Source organism: Pieris brassicae, chromosome 9, assembly GCF_905147105.1.
Source record: "Pieris brassicae chromosome 9, ilPieBrab1.1, whole genome shotgun sequence".
In the NCBI taxonomy this organism is placed as follows: domain Eukaryota; kingdom Metazoa; phylum Arthropoda; class Insecta; order Lepidoptera; family Pieridae; genus Pieris; species Pieris brassicae.
In genome coordinates, this window is record NC_059673.1 from 14,546,125 (window position 1) to 14,562,540 (window position 16,416).

At 31.3% G+C, this 16,416-nt stretch overlaps 1 protein-coding gene across 5 annotated transcripts; it reads left to right on the plus strand.

Annotated features, from left to right (window-relative positions):
• The first annotated feature begins 571 nt into the window (after nucleotides 1–571).
• Nucleotides 572–14,317, plus strand: LOC123714590 (protein lin-54 homolog). Of its 5 annotated transcripts, XM_045668918.1 has the most exons (22): nucleotides 572–793; nucleotides 870–962; nucleotides 1,140–1,272; nucleotides 1,384–1,466; nucleotides 1,721–1,837; nucleotides 2,247–2,424; nucleotides 2,821–2,906; nucleotides 3,709–3,772; nucleotides 3,860–3,990; nucleotides 4,498–4,591; nucleotides 4,909–4,991; nucleotides 5,091–5,153; nucleotides 5,468–5,582; nucleotides 6,827–6,876; nucleotides 7,634–7,798; nucleotides 8,521–8,646; nucleotides 8,836–8,926; nucleotides 9,947–10,154; nucleotides 11,809–11,920; nucleotides 12,286–12,410; nucleotides 13,106–13,304; nucleotides 13,720–14,317. In XM_045668918.1, exons 2-22 carry the CDS (start codon nucleotides 915–917, stop codon nucleotides 13,729–13,731), a joined length of 2,283 nt encoding a protein of 760 aa, XP_045524874.1. In that variant the 5' UTR covers nucleotides 572–793; nucleotides 870–914; the 3' UTR covers nucleotides 13,732–14,317. The 5 variants fall into 5 exon arrangements, with proteins under 5 accessions (XP_045524874.1, XP_045524873.1, XP_045524876.1 ...); XM_045668917.1 differs by having other exon boundaries at nucleotides 572–962; XM_045668920.1 differs by having other exon boundaries at nucleotides 572–962; nucleotides 8,524–8,646.
• Nucleotides 14,318–16,416: the final 2,099 nt, after the last annotated feature.

Consider the following 16,416-nt stretch of genomic DNA (forward strand, 5'->3'; position numbering starts at 1 on the left):
GACGGGCACATAATCTTGATCAAACCCACATTTTAAGTTAAAGTTGAAGAACTATTGAAGACCAGACTAAAGTCCCATATTACAAAATGTTTGAGGTTATTTAAAATTTTGAAATATCAACGTGCTTAATAAATATGTAATATTAATTATCATTTAATTGATCTAACTTAGAAGTATTATGGTGTACTTCGAACGCACAAACATTTTTGTACATTTTTATGGTAAAACTGTCAGATTATGCTTATTGCTTACATTTTGCTTGCCTTACATTTTCGAAATCGAATGTTGGCAATACAGAACACCTTATTTATTACTATGCCATTTGACTATTATAATTTATAAAGCTTATTAGCTATATGTTAACACCACTTTACACGCTATCTAAGCTTTTTATGAAATACGTCTCAGACGTATCAATTTAGCCATTATACTAAATAAAGAGGTGTTTAAGAGTTGATTTATTATCTATAAACTCTTGTGATAACCTGTTGCTTAAAATTTTCTATATTATGTTGGTATTCATAGTTGTCTTTTCTTTTTGACACTAATACAAAATTTCAAAGAGGCGCCATTAAATTATATTTGCGCTTTTTTTGAAAAATATTCATATTTATATTCGTGTTTCACACGTGAAACCTACATTAAAACGTTGCTGATTCTTAATTTTATGTACATTTATTTATTTAACTTTTGTTAAAAAGTTTTACGATGTTAAAAGTATATTTGAAGGTCTAGGAGTTTGATTTTAACCGTGGATGTTTATTAAGGGAGCCACTTTAAAGTATTTGACAACGTAAGATGGCGGCCTCATTTGAACTCCTTTGATATTTATTTCTTTCTTTATTTAAAGAACTTCTTATTACTGATAGATTAAGCTGACGGTGTGGATTTAATAGGAGAATCAGTAGACAGCTATGGATACCAATTTAGATGATTCTTTGAATTTAGACAGTGCAATGCAAGTGAGTATTTTTTTGGATAAAATGCAGTTCCAACACCCAGATTTTATTGCTTTAATTTGTTTTTTTATATGAAATAGAGACAATAATTTTCAAAGTAAAAAATGACAATTATTTATTTATTTAATGTTATGATTAACATATAGTATTCAATCAATGTTACTTTTTAATAAAAAATAGGTGGATTTTGAACAACCTGAGGAGACAGTATGTCACCAAGATGATATAATCCTTGATCAAGAGGATATTCCCATGGAGTTTGTATATGAAGAGAAGCAAATGCTTATGGATACAACTGGAGAAGAAATTATAAGTAAGCTATAATAAATAATACAAAATTAAATGTATTGATCCTTCATTTCATTTCTGAAATTTTATATCACTTGAATTGTTTTTTAATACTTTACACATATATTTTTTACAGTTTCTGACTTCATAGGAGGCCAATTTAATTTACAAGACCTACAGAATGATCAAAGTGAATTAAATACTTTAAATCAAGTTCAGGTAAATTTTCCAAGACATCACAGTATTTATATATTTCAAGTGCTAATTATAAGTTATACTAACAATTTATGAATTTAAGTAGATCTTACTTTTGGTTCCAAACAATATAATTATTATAATACTTCAGAAACTAATTTATATTTTTTTTAAATATACCAGAATATTAACACAAAAATGTATTTTCTCTATGACCTTTTCACAATATCCTGGGTTATTTTTCTATGTTAAATTTATTAAAACATTTTTGCTTTCAGGGTGGTTATAATTTAACAACACAGTCAGATACTATGTTGGATTTGCAATTGAATCAACAGATAATTACCACACTACCGGAACAACTACAGAAGAATATTGTCATAACAACTGTGCAGGTAATATTATTAAGCTTATTATATGACCTGACATTTGTTGTACCAATAAATAAGGGATAACTTTATATGGAAAACCTAAGCACAAAAACTCACTAGCTATTTTTAAAAAAAAATAATGTTATTATTATTAAATGTAACAATTAATTCTAATATAAAATATATAGTGCATATATAACTATAAACATAATACTTTTGAGCTGAATTCCTTTTTTAAATAATCATAATACTACAATTACTCCTAACCAAAGTAATTTTAAAGAATAAAAATTTTTTGTTTGTTCTGTATGCAATATACAAGTTTGTTTTTCCAAGAAACAAAATATTTTGTAGAAATCCCAATAAGTGAATATCTACTTGTTAATAAACAAACAAATATAACATAGGTTATATTATTGATTTATAATTTCAGTCATCACCACGCAAGAAAGCTGAAGCTCTACCAAAGCCAGTTGCAATTGCCCCCAAACCTTCATTGGCTAAACTAGTTAATATAGTACCAAAGCCTGTGACATTAGTCTCGAACAAGAATATTAATAAAACTCAAACATTAGGATCTCTTCCGTGTTCTACTAAAGGAACTTTTTTAGGTAAGTTAACAGTTATTTACATTTGGCAAACGGCCATAAAATTGAATTTGTTTGGAAAAATAATAAATAAAATAAAATATTCTAAACTTTATTCAGCATGAACATTCATAATTCACGGGGTTGTTTTTCAATTGATAAAAATAATGAAATATTATATGTATACATGGGTTTTGTGTAAATTTATAAGCAATGGTGTAATTGCAATCTATAATCCGCAATCCATTTTAAGGTGTATCTCCTACATTATTATATCTTATTGATTTTCGACTACTAATTGTAACCCTTACCATGACATGAAACATCCCTATTTACTTTAATCAAAATATAAATAATTATTATGTCAATAGATTTTGAAATGATATTATATATTTTAATATTATAATTTGTTATTTACAGCTCAAATTGGCAAGCAGATTCTAATGATGCCATCAAATACTCAAAAGGTTAAATTAATCAGCGGAAGTCAAGCAAATTCCAGTCAGGTAAATGATCTATACTTAATTAATTAAGTTTAATTTCCAAATTAGGTATAAAAAGATATAATTGTGAGGTATTTTTATTGTAATATAGTGATAAGCATTTCAGAATCGGTCAGAAAATGTGTCATATAGTTTCGGTTTTACAGACTTTTCTAGGCTAATTAGTTTACTGTGCTTTAAAAAAGATGGCATACAATCTCTAGGTTTTGGCCTTAGATATCTATTTGTACCATTTTTGAAATAATTCTACTCACTACATGATAAAACGTAAAACTGAAGTACTTATTAGTATATCAAATCGCAAATGGTTTTGAGCTCTGTCAAATATGCCAAATTTCTCACAATAAAGACCTCTTGAAACTAGATTTAAGTTTGGTGTTCTGAAATACAGGCTTTAGTTTAGTAAAATGGCACGACAGATTTAATGTTTAGAATGAATTAAATTTGTGTACCTTTAAATTTATATACTAGCTGACCCGACAAACGTCATTTTGCCATGTATATTATTTATAGGTAACATTTTTTTAGTTCAATAAAAATAACCTATTTACTATGTGTAAAAAATACGGGTTGATCGTAGAAGGGTGACAATTATGGGTTGTATCTATTTTTATATACGAATCATAAAAAAATAAAATTTTAGGGACACCCTTATCACACAGGGGTTAGAAAGAGAGATAATTGCCGATCCTCAGATTTACTGAAAATGCATAAATATTTCATAAGCATCGGTCTAGCCGTTTCGGAGGAGTATGTGAAAGAACATTGTGACACGAGAATTTTATATATTTATATACAATTACAGGTTCAATTTCTTCCAAAAACCGTCTCTTCCCACGGAAAGCCTATGAAAATTATTACACTACCAGGTTTGTAATATTATTACTAATTAAATATTTTATTTAATAGCCCTTAATAAACGTGTTATAATTAACGACTATTTTGTATTTTTTCAGCTAGTCAAGCAAAAATGGACTCTAAACAGACAGTAATATCAAAGGTATTGCCTAATGCAAATGTTCAGCCGCAAACGCGTTATGTCACCATCAAACCCAACAGTAGTGTACCCGTCTCTGTCAGGAATAAGGTACTTATTGTTTATTAGTAATCTAATTAATTTGTCGACTCTTTGAAATCAAACATTCATATAATTACTTCTAATGTTTCATTCAAATCTTCTTTTAAGTTTTTTTGTCGAAAGTAAAAGATTTTTATCCAATGTGAATTCAATTTCCTAAAGGTTTTTATTAAAAATTTTGATGTTCCTGTATTATATATTTAGTATTTAGCCCACTGAAGTATTTCTAAACCATTTCGATTAAGGGTCCTTCAAGAAAAGAGCGTACTGATTCTGAATAGGCCGGCAGCGCGCTTGCGAGCCTTCTGTCAGTGCGAGTGGCCATGGGCGGCGAAATCACTTAAAGTCGGCTGAGCATCCTGCTCGTTTGCCTCCTAACATAAAAAAACAACTTCAGAAAGGATTTTAGAAAAAAAAACTGATTATTAAAATTAAACAAAACTAACTAAATATGCTAATATTAATGTATAATTGTTTTAAAGGAAAATCACACTGAGCAATTATTTTTGTCAACAGGTAATATTGGTATCACCTAACGACCAAAGTGTTAAATTGAAAAAGAAGCAAGAAATTATATCACTTCAACCTATGGCCAAACTGCTTCCAAAAGGTAAAATAAAAATAAAATATTTATTAATAACAGAAAATTAAACTTCGGTAATGCACCCACTAACTTGGGTGGGCAGGCGCTGTGGCCGCCTTCAGTGGCGGTTCCGTCGGCTCAAAAAAAAATCAACTCGCCTAGTATAAAAAATATATTATCGCCTTAACGATTGTTATCTGGTATCTTGACATAAAATCTATTATATATTATTCTTGTCTTGATATAGCTTTAGCATAAAAAATATTAACTTATAAGTTATATGAATAAAAATGTTCATAAAAACTTCCTAGTAAATGTAAAGAGCATAATTTTTAATTCTATAGTTACAGCAGCGGAGAAAGTGCCGACCAGCGCGTTGTCGTCTACACAGAATGTGATTTTGAAGTCTACAGCGCCGCCTGCGCAGGTATTTATAAATATTTTGCGTTAGCATAATTAAAATATACATATCACTCGTAATTATAAATCAGTGAATTGGTATGATTTTAAAAATATAAATTTCTAGGTTAGCAAGACAGCTGATTCGTCAAGGACACAAATTCATCAAATAAATGTTCCGGGCAAAGGGGTATGTATACTAAAATTTACTTAAATTGAAAACTGTTGCGATTTTCATCTGGTGTTATGCGAAGTCTCGCAAGTGCGTTCCGGTGTTTTCAAGCGATTCACATTCATTAGAATAAATTAAATTGAATTAATATTTGTATTCTTGTGAAAGTGAAATTTGTGAATAGTTGTTAATTAAGAAATATTTTAGGTACACTAGGTACAAAAAACATTTTCCTCTCTAGAAGATTTTCTAGTGTCTAGTGCTTAAAAAATCTAGACGGGAAATTCCACGTCAAGTTTTTCTTGTCAAGAAATTTACTATTATTTTTTCAGATTCAATTTATTCGACTCGTCACTAATTCCGGGGCAACTAAGTCGGTCGTGAAACAGCCCCAAAAGATAATAACAATACCAAAGTCAAGCGTAGTCACGGATAATAGTAGTAGAGGTTAGTGTATGATTATATTTATAACCGAGTTCTATGTGGTGTAATATATATTATTGGAATTAGATAATATTTGGGTGTGCTTAAATTTTGGTAACTTAGAAAAGTTTCATCATAATCGGTGCAGTAGTCGTTGAGATACGAATTCATTTGATTTTTGGCATTGCTTCGTCTCAAATAAATTAGTTAAGACGAAAATATGCAAACATTACTGCGCCAAATTTACAGCATTTGGGATTCATTCATAGGCAAGTTTTCTATAAAAATTAAATATCGATTGATTTCTCACTCAAAAACTCTCATAAATTCCATGTTTGTATATTTAAAGAATATTGGTCATAAACTAAAAAAAAACATATGTACTGTATGTAACTAAACTATATCTGATAATATCACTTATTGACAGTGCTTATCATACATTGACAATATGTTTATATGTATATAAAAGAACCTCCATACAAATTGTTCCATAAAACATGTTTCAATTAGTTTTTGTTTGCAAACAAATTGAACGAAAAATTAGTTAAAAAGGGTTAACAACAATATTGGTAGTAACTAACAGAATCCACAGGATACGACATTAAATGTCATAATGCACAGAACATATTGCACGTTATTTATCGATGTCAGTTGTCAAGTGGAGATTTCTCTATCAATTGGCGGTCGCTTGTAGATATGAATCATTAATTCATGATAAAAATCATTTTAAAATGTTAAAGTAAAATTATTCAATAAAGTAGAGTGTAATTTTCACAAGAATTATTTACATTTAAAAATAAAAAAATGTTCAATATAAAATTTACTTTATTGTTATACACGTATCCGATTATTTGACTTTTGAATAGTGGTTAATTAAAAAAATATTTTAAATTATCCATTACCGTCTTTAAATTTAAAAAAAAATCTAAAATTTGATTAATTAAAAGAGACTTATAATCATCATTCATAGTTTCATAATAATTAAATAGGTCTAACGTCACGTATATTGTTCTTAATTGTTTAAAATATTACAAAACCTATGGCATATATCTGGCCTTAAAAGAAAATTAAATCATTAAAAATGGAAGAGATTTAAATTTTACACAATTGTGTTTGAAAATTTATTTCTGTATTCAAATAATTAATGACAAATATCGAATTTATAGTTGTCATTAAAATAGTCGAGAACATTGTGTTAGCAAATACATCGCATAACTCTTATTTATGTTATTTATTTAACTTGTTGGTTATAGTATAAACTTTTTTAGCCGCAGACCTGAAACCGCCAAAACTAGTGAAAATTGCGCCATTAAAACACGTAAGTATTTTCGAGTTTTTAAAACAATTTTAATATATATTTAACTAAAATTATTGTCAAATATATTTCGTGTCGCTTATTTTATATGAGCAGCATGTTCAGTATGTTGTGAATTGCAATAAAGTAAACATATTTTTCTTAAATAAACAGTTCAGAGGAACTACTCTGATAGCTTCTATTTTCATATAAATATTATTTGTGTAGTTTAGTGTCATTGTTAAACGTTGCATTTATTTTTAGTAATAGGAAATTTATGCAAGAGAGGTTTTTTAGTACTTCCAAATAGCACTTATGTAAGAAACGAGTGTTAGTATATTAGATTTTTAAAGTTGTTAAATATTAAATAACTAATTTTTTTCTTAAGACTACTAAAAAACGAAGTGGCGCTAAAACTTTAGGTTTCGACATTTGATAAAAAAGCTTCATTAATTAGAATATCATTCTTTCTCTTGCCTAACGCGGTACGACTACCGCCTTGTATATTCTTCATAACAAATTCCACAACCCCGAACAATAATAAAAAAACGCCACCGGTAATGGACTAGGCCATTCCATCTTATCCGGACAAGATGGATAGGAAATAAGTTTTGTGCTAAATTTGTGAAAAAGTAAAGCGGATGGTAAACTTACACGAAGTTTAGCACACGCTCGGTCTGATATATTATTTGATCCATCACAATAAAAACAAATTCGTCAATGAAACGTCGAATACGTCTTTAGCGAAATCTTTCTATCTAAATATTTAATTAATATCCAGGTCCGTTCATCTCAAAGTTTATTGGCACCCTTAAATGAACCAGAGAAAGTGCAATTGGATGACCAACTAATGGAATCATTTGTCAAAACCGAGTCGAAAGAAGAAATACGAGCTCTAATAGAACAGACCATGAGTGACGAAGTCAGTGTGGATTTTAAATATTCCGTAAGTGTTGAAGATTTTTAAAAGAATAATGTTTAAAATCCTTCATGATCTATCAATTATTGTATATTTTTTCGTATTATTTAGTATGAAATGTCTTTAGATATTACATTTTTGTATTTAGTAACGAATTTGTTAAAAAACTTTTACATATAAATCAGAACATTACACTTTATAGCGTAAATGCAATTTGATAGGCAGAGAGTTACCGTGTGATGTTAGTTATTTCGACTATGTATTTGCGTGTTGTTCTCACGAGAATGTAAGTGCGTGCTCCTATTTCACCATGCCTCCTGCTGATAGAGAACAAATCTTTGTTTTTATATTATTAATTACATAAGATATCATGTGGATCATGGTGTAATGGATCCAGCTTACAAACATTGTGTAAAATAAAAAACTTGGCGATTAAAAAGAGTGGCCGGGAGTTTATTGCCAGTTCTTCTCTTCCCTTCTACGGCCTTGATTTGAGAACTGGCAGTAAATGTAAAATTAGAAGCAATAAGTATTTAATATGTATTTCTTTTTGACGTTGAATTATGTATTTTACTCATTTTAGTTGAGGTAGAAGAACTACCTTTAGAGGGTTCTTTGTCTACCCTATTTCGATATTTTTTCATGTATTTAACTTTGGTCCCGCGAAAAGAAATTTAAAAACTAAAACGTTCGAAATACAGGAACGAAAATTATCTGGTTTTTTATTGCCATTGTTGATTTCTTTTCAGAAGATAGAAGAGGAAAATAGCAGAGACAGTTCACGAATGGAGCAGGAATCTCAGGAACACCCCTTAATAGTGATACCATCAAGTTTTGACCATACTGTAGAGGTGAAAAGCGATTTTGAGAAATCCGTACGTATTATCAGTTTTTTCAACTAACATTTTTGTGTTTTCTTCAATTAATTTCATCGGAATTTGTTTATGGACACAATATGCGCTATTGGACATTTAATGTCGTATATTTTTCGTCTTTTGATTACTTAAAATATCTAAATTTTATGTTTTAAACAAATTTTGTGGTTACCTGTGTTATTTTTGCAGAATGAATCGGAAAACATCACCGCTGCTCTTAAAGAGGAGAATGATTCAGCGAGCACCTATGAAGATACCAACTTTTCTTTCAATGAACAAGGTGAATATTTCCGCTTACCGTGACCCTGCATCATGATCAAACATCATAAATAAAAATAAATCTGGCGCTACAACATTTTTAGGTCTGGGCCTCAGATTTCTGTATCTGTTTCATGATCATTTGTCAATCTAATAGGCAAGTAGGTGATCAGGCTCGTGCCTGACGCACGCCGACTTTTGGGGTCAAAGGGAGGCCTTGCGAAGTTTTCCTTCACTGTTAGAGCGAATGTTAAATGCGCACATAGAAAGAAAGTCCATTGGTGAACAGCCGGGGATCGAACCTACGACCTTAGGGAAGAGAATCGCACGCTGAAGCCACAAGAGCAACACTGCTGAAACATCGTACTTCATAGAAACCGTCAAATTATTTATGTGGCCATAAGTCATACTGAGCAAAAAATGTACTTATCATTGTCTAATCCATGACTACAGATTTGCTTCCAGTTGTAGTGAGTAAATCTACGGTCATTTACTTGTTATACAAAATGATTATACAAGCGTTATATCTAACTTAAAAATAAGTTTCATCGTTTTTGCTCTAGTTATTTTAGTAAAATTGCATCGTTACTCTAATTCCGATAGGGATTTACTGCAATTTATCCCCCCCCCCCCCTCTTATCAGCAAAAGTAAGCAAAGCTCTTAAAAATTATAGTATTTTTTTTTGGAGGAATCCCCGAAAATGTATTTTGTTTTCAGGCATAGACAATGTGTGGGTAATATGTGTAAAAAAGTTTATGATTATTATTGACGTAATCACTAAATATGAAATGTTCCCCCCCCATAGTGCTTACGTAATACTTAAACGGCCCCATACTTACAAGTTAAGCGCTTTTTTACAAATATCTGATTTCTTGTAGTTCTCTAAATATCCGCATCCCATGGAAATTTATAAGTCAGGTTCGCTATCGTTATTGGAATTGCCTGAATTCATATCAGTTAATTACATTATAATTGAAGAGTACATGAATGAGTACATGAAGAATTTACCTCGATTTTGATTGATTTGTTTAATTATTACAGCAATAGAAACAACGGATTTAGGGCTGCGACCGCGCAAGGCGTGTAACTGTACTAAATCACAATGTTTAAAGTTATATTGTGACTGCTTCGCAAATGGGGAATTTTGTAACCAATGCAATTGTAATAACTGCTTTAATAATTTGGAAAATGAAGAGTTACGACAAAAGGCCATCCGGGGTTGTCTCGATAGAAATCCACATGCATTCAAGTGAGTAAATTGATATATTTTATTAGTCGATTTACCATTAAGTAATAAGAGAAACTGATTATGGTTATACAGAAGGCAAAAGATCACGTGGTTGTGGTCAACCAGATGGACCGATCTAGTGAAAGACTCGTCCTCAAAATTGTACTGTATAAGAGGCGCTGGTCAGAAACCAGTGGAAAGATATAGTTCGCTCCAGATGCTTTATTTCTGACCACGACGCTCTGATATGAGCTGCCCATTAAAGACGGTGAAGCTATTAGGCAATAAACATAATAGTCTAAGATCCCGATATAAAACGTATTTTATATTTAATTTAATATGTCAATAAATATATTGCATATGGGTGTCTTACCTGCTATGCTGTGTCCTCTTCTATCGCATGGGATGGTTGGTTGGGACCTCTCAGTTGCACACATTCACTCGCAGCAATATTTCATTTTTCAAAATTCGACAACCGGAATTCGAGACTGATTTTTCGCAGGCAACCCTATACCATCGTTTTCATAATGAAATAATAATTATTTTAATTCAATAATCAGACCGGTGCAAAGTGCTAGTATCGATTTACCTGTTTATACCTGGCTACCCGAGAGTCGTGACCGGAAAAGAAGAGGCAACCCAACGTTTGCATATTCTATGGGCTTTAGACTTTCGATTGGTATAGAATTTGTCTAATAATCTAATAATCAAACCGGTGTTTGATTATATCAAAAATAAAAAATAAAAAATTAAATTTTTAATTAATCATATCATGGACTGAAATTTGTTAGACAAACCATATGCAATATATTTATTGACATATTAAATTAAATATAAAATACTTTTCATCAAATAAACAACTCGGTGAAGGTCGTTTTATATCCGGATCCTATACTATAATTATGTTTCTAGTAATTAAATAAATCAGTCTAATTGTGCTTTAACCGAAGAATTTCGTCTCTTTCATGACATGAGTGGTTAAAATGGTCAAATCATGTTTCATTTTTTTATACATAATGGGGTAAGTCAGTTTCTTGTAGGATGGGAACTAAATCGCCACGGACTAAAGGAATAAATAGTAATTACTTTAAAGGAATGAAATATTAGAAAAAATAGAATAAAGCGCTCCAAAAGTCTATGAAAGGTGGCGTGTGACAGGGATCGTTTAATTCCCTCAAATATGGTTGAATAAAACGTGATGAGGTTCCGCTTGCGGAAACTGGACCGCGAGGTTTCCGTTCCGTTTGGTAATTTAATACAAATATACAGCGCACCGTATCCACCCTCTTTTCTGATTTCTTCTATTTTACCATAGTCATTTTGTATGATGATTTGACATTTTAAAATAGTACCGAGAGTTTTTTACGCCGGCATTTTCTCTCGGCCTACACCCTCTATCTTCTTTACCATTGAGTAGGGATGTTTGCGATACAAATTTAAATTTAATTACGTGGAATAAGTGATACTTGTATCTTATATTCCACAATAAACATATCTAATATATTTTAAGTTTCTGCCTAAAGAAATAAGAGAAGACGTAAACTCAAGTACCGTAACCATATACAATGGCTTTGTATGTAATAATATTTTTGAGGGTAGACTTGTAGAGAAAATGTAATCTACCCACTTTGTCTTTTCCTCGCAATAACATTTACAAAATATTTGTATTTTTCAGACCAAAAATAGGCAAATCGAAAGTTGGCGGACCAGAGATCGTGAGACGGCATACTAAAGGATGTAATTGTAAGAGAAGCGGTTGTCTCAAGAACTATTGCGAATGTTATGAGGTAAATATGTACAGTACGTAATTGTAACTTAATTCCTTGAAAACGGCTGGACTGATATTGATAAAATTTTGTTTAGTTTACAACGTTAACGTGTGATTTGATTTGGTTTTAAAGCTACAAATTCTAATTGAAATTTTACGTTTACAACGACATCGTTTGTGGTCATCGGCTGTTATGACTATCGGTTTGTACGTAGTCCCTTCCATGTTATTATAATAGATTTTGACTGTATTACTAAATATTTTTTGTTTTAAGTTTTTATTAATAATAAATAATAAATAAATGTGCTTAAGGGAAGAACTCCGGAGCATTTTTTAAAAATAATTTGGATATATTTATTAATTGATTTGTTTTCCTCGTACCAGGCCCGCATAGCTTGTACAGCGATGTGCAAATGTGTGGGGTGTCGTAACGTGACTGATTGTATGGAGCAAGGTCGGTTTGAGCGAGCGGCGAGACCCAATCTCACGCCGCAGGCTGCACATTTGAAGTAAGTATATTTGTACAAAAAAAAATGATAAGTATTAATTTCAGCTAATCAGACTAATAATCTCGGAAGATAAACTAATTGGTGACTGATTTTGATAAATTTTATCATATATATATACAGTGTAAACTCCATGTAACGTCCCTCGATAACGACAACAATAAAATAATTTTTCAGTTGCTATAATTGGTAAAAACTGCGCAGTTGTGTACGTTCTTGTGTTGCTTCATTATCTCAGCCGCAATAAACTCGACTGTCGGCATCATGCATACGAACTTTCTAAGAAATTCGGTATTTTGTTAACAAATTGTGATTGGTTGGACGTATATACTGTTGTTGACCATGACTTATAAGTAGAGTCGTGGATTTTCTATACGTTTTTCTACTAGCCATTTACCGACTTATCTCTATAACGCCATATAAGTGTCAGTGTCGTTATATAGAGTTCACACTGTATATAATTATTGTCACTAACGATTCAGCTTCGTGAATTGTTCTTGCCTTTCTATAATTACAATGATAAATTCTGGACCCAAATTAAAACTTAATTCCTTCTTGAAACATATTGATGTCGATTTAGATGTATAACTCTTAATTAGTTTCTTATTTCAAAGATATAAAAAAATGTCTATTTGTTTTGATATAGAAGTTTATTCAAATACCAAAGCTGATTCGTAATTAATTTCCCTTACACCCAGGCAACCCTGCGCATTCATGACAAGTGAGGTGATAGAAGCGGTTTGCCAGTGCCTGGTGGCGGCGGCGGAGGGCGGTGAGCGGGAGCTAGCGAAAGCGGAAGCGGAGGCAGATCCGCTCCGTGAAGTGATCGACGAGTTTGCCCGATGTCTGCAAGATATTATCGCTGCTGCTCATTCTTCGCCCATGTCTCATGATGAGGTATTTTGTATAAATTACTAACATAAACAGTGCTCTCTACCCTAAGGTATTGCGTTCGAATTATGGTTGGACAATGGACAAGTGGAAAGAAGTGTGGTGTCCCGGTGTCAAAAATGAGCATACCTGTTTCTGGGTTTATTCTTTGAAAGTCAATATTAATTGAACGTTTCGAGTCTACTAGTTTTATAGTATGTAGTTTACGATATTAATTTTTGAAAGTTAATATCTTCGTACGTTTTTGACATACAGGTGTCAAACTACTACCCGCGATTTTTTATAATAGTGTTTATTTATTAAAGCAAAAAACATGGTCCATAAGGTTAATGTTGTCCATTGCAATGACCTATGTAAGGGTAATCTATCTCAATTCTCGCTGTTATAAAAAGGGGGGTAGTTATAATTTTTATTGTTTCAGTGTTCAACATGACATCGATGGGCAGCGAAAAAGCAAGTGTCTAGCAAACGCCGTGGTGATATTTGTAATTAGATTAATTTGTATAGACATTTTAAAATATCTGCAAATTTATTTATGAAATACGGAAAGTCTCTTAAATTAATACACATGAATTTCAAAAGTTCTTTTTGGTTAATCATGATTTATAACATGATGTTAGTTGTATTTAAGTTAAGACAATTTAATGTGTGCAATTCTGTATATGGTTATAAAATCTTTTTTGCTCGACTTAAGATAATACTAATATTAGCTTTTTACGACACGTGATAAATTTGAGACTACCCTCTGAAATTTTAGTGTAACCTCAAACAAGCAATAATCGATATGGGGATATTTGCCTACATTGTTATTAATATTATTATAGTCGAAATGGTAGAATTCTATATACGATTCGTAGAAATACGACTGGTAAGATTAGATTTACTACCTGATAGTAAAATTTACTGTTGCATAGTGATATATAGGAATATGAAGATTGAAATATTAGTCTTATATCTCAATATTTTATTTAAAGACTGTTTAACTAATTGTAAATAAGCACAATGGAATTATATTATGTAAATAATGTAAATATCGTATAAGGTTGAAATTATTTAATAAAAGCGTATTATATATTTTTTTTATATTTTACATCCTCAAAATGGTAAACTTTATATCAAATTAAATAGACACAAATAAACAATATAATGCACAAGAATGTTTTATCTGATAATTTTCTTAGTAATCATAAAAATCAAATACAATATTTACAAGAATAGTTTGAGAATTACCAAAATGTACCTCGAGGGATTGACGGGAAACCCTATAATAAAGTGTGCGTTCAAAATTGATCCACGAAAATAGATTAATACCAGTATTTTTTTATTACTCCGAACGGGAAGATTTCGAAGCAGGAATATTTTGGTTTCTTGCTCTGAAGCAGATGTCAAAAGCAAAGGTGGACTTCACTTTTTGACTCGCCATTTTATTGACGAATAATAAAAAAAATGTGTCAGAAATGTAGTCTAAGATATTTTCTCCATGATGTATTCGTCTGCACCGGTCCACAGAAACCATCAAAATTTTGAAAGTAAGATGAGAAAAAAAACATTTGGGGGACTGATTTAGCAAGAATTGGCCTAAATCCTGACCTTGCCACACCCCTGTTGCTGGTTGGTCATGATGTCGCTGTCTCAGTACCTCAGATGACTTTACTCTCATTCACTAATATCCATTCCCGGCATAACAATTACTACATATTGACTTTATTACTACACTACATGTATTATAATTATCTGATAGTATAGACGTATAAAACAATGCTCTATTATCCATTGTCGAAAAAAAAATCTCATTTCTCATTTGATTCAAAACTTCAGTGGTCAACAATCCCCTCATATCAACGGATTGGCGTAGAGGCTTAGCATACACGGTTAAAAAGATTTGTTTACTAACTGCTGTCGATATAGCTAGACTTGTTTATTTTAGTTACTTTCACAGCTTAATGACTTATGGCTTATTATTATGGGGGTCATGCTGTTGATGTCGCAACTATTTTCATCCTGCAGAAGAGAGCTATTCGCTATTTATTATTAAAAATGTAGGGAATCTCTGAGAGATAAATTCAAGGATATTAATATACTTACCGCAATATATTTCTGATATTATGTATGTATACAAAAATAGTCATAAGTTTACGAGAATAGAACATACTCATAATGTTAATACTCGGAATAAACACAGGCTACAATTTCCACGTACTGGACTATCTAAAATTAGTATTTTTTTTGGGAAAAGGGACGCTTTTGTTTAATAAAATCCCAGAGGCTTTATTATCTCCGCCTTTTAATAAAATTAGGAAATGTTTTAAAGAAAAGCTTTGTAAAAAGGCTTACAATAAAGTTAACTATTATCTAGTTGATAAAAGGGCCTGGGACTAGTGCTAGACAGGCTATTTCTAATTAAATTGCGATATTTGTTTTAAAATGAGTGTTGTTTGCCATTTTGTATGGATGAGTGTGCTTTATAATGTTCGCCGATAGCCGCTTCAGCCCAGGCTTTAAAGGATTCTCGCTTACGACGCAAGGCCCAGTAGCTACTGCCCAGTGGTACTGCCCTGGTCGTGCCTGCCCATTTGATTGAAGCCCGAAAGTAACTGTGTGTGGCACTCCCACTAGGAAGGGGTTGACTGATTGCGCTGCTGAAATAACCTCTACCACAGGCTATTTTACCAGTGGGCGATGGGGTCTTCACGTTGCGACGCCGACATTTCTTTCGATTAGAAATACAAATTTGACTTGCTAAATACTTATATGGAATGAATATGGACGTTGAAGTATGAATACCAGCAGGTTCTATTTTAAATAGATTTTTTAATTTTTTTATTAATACTACTTTGTATACAATTAAACAAAACCCAGAATATTCCCAGTATTGGAAAGGCATTAAGATTTATTAATCTTATGGCCAAGTGCCTTTACATTTATTACCTTATCGCTCCTTTATTATAGCGACGTAAAATTGAAGTACAAAAAAAGTTGAAACAAAATTTTAGTTACGTAATAATCTTAATCATCAAAATAATCGCAAAGTTATATAAATTTGTGTACCTATTATTATGTTCACAAAGTTAAATTAAAAATAAAGTCTAGAAATTCTATAAAATATAAGGCTTATAAT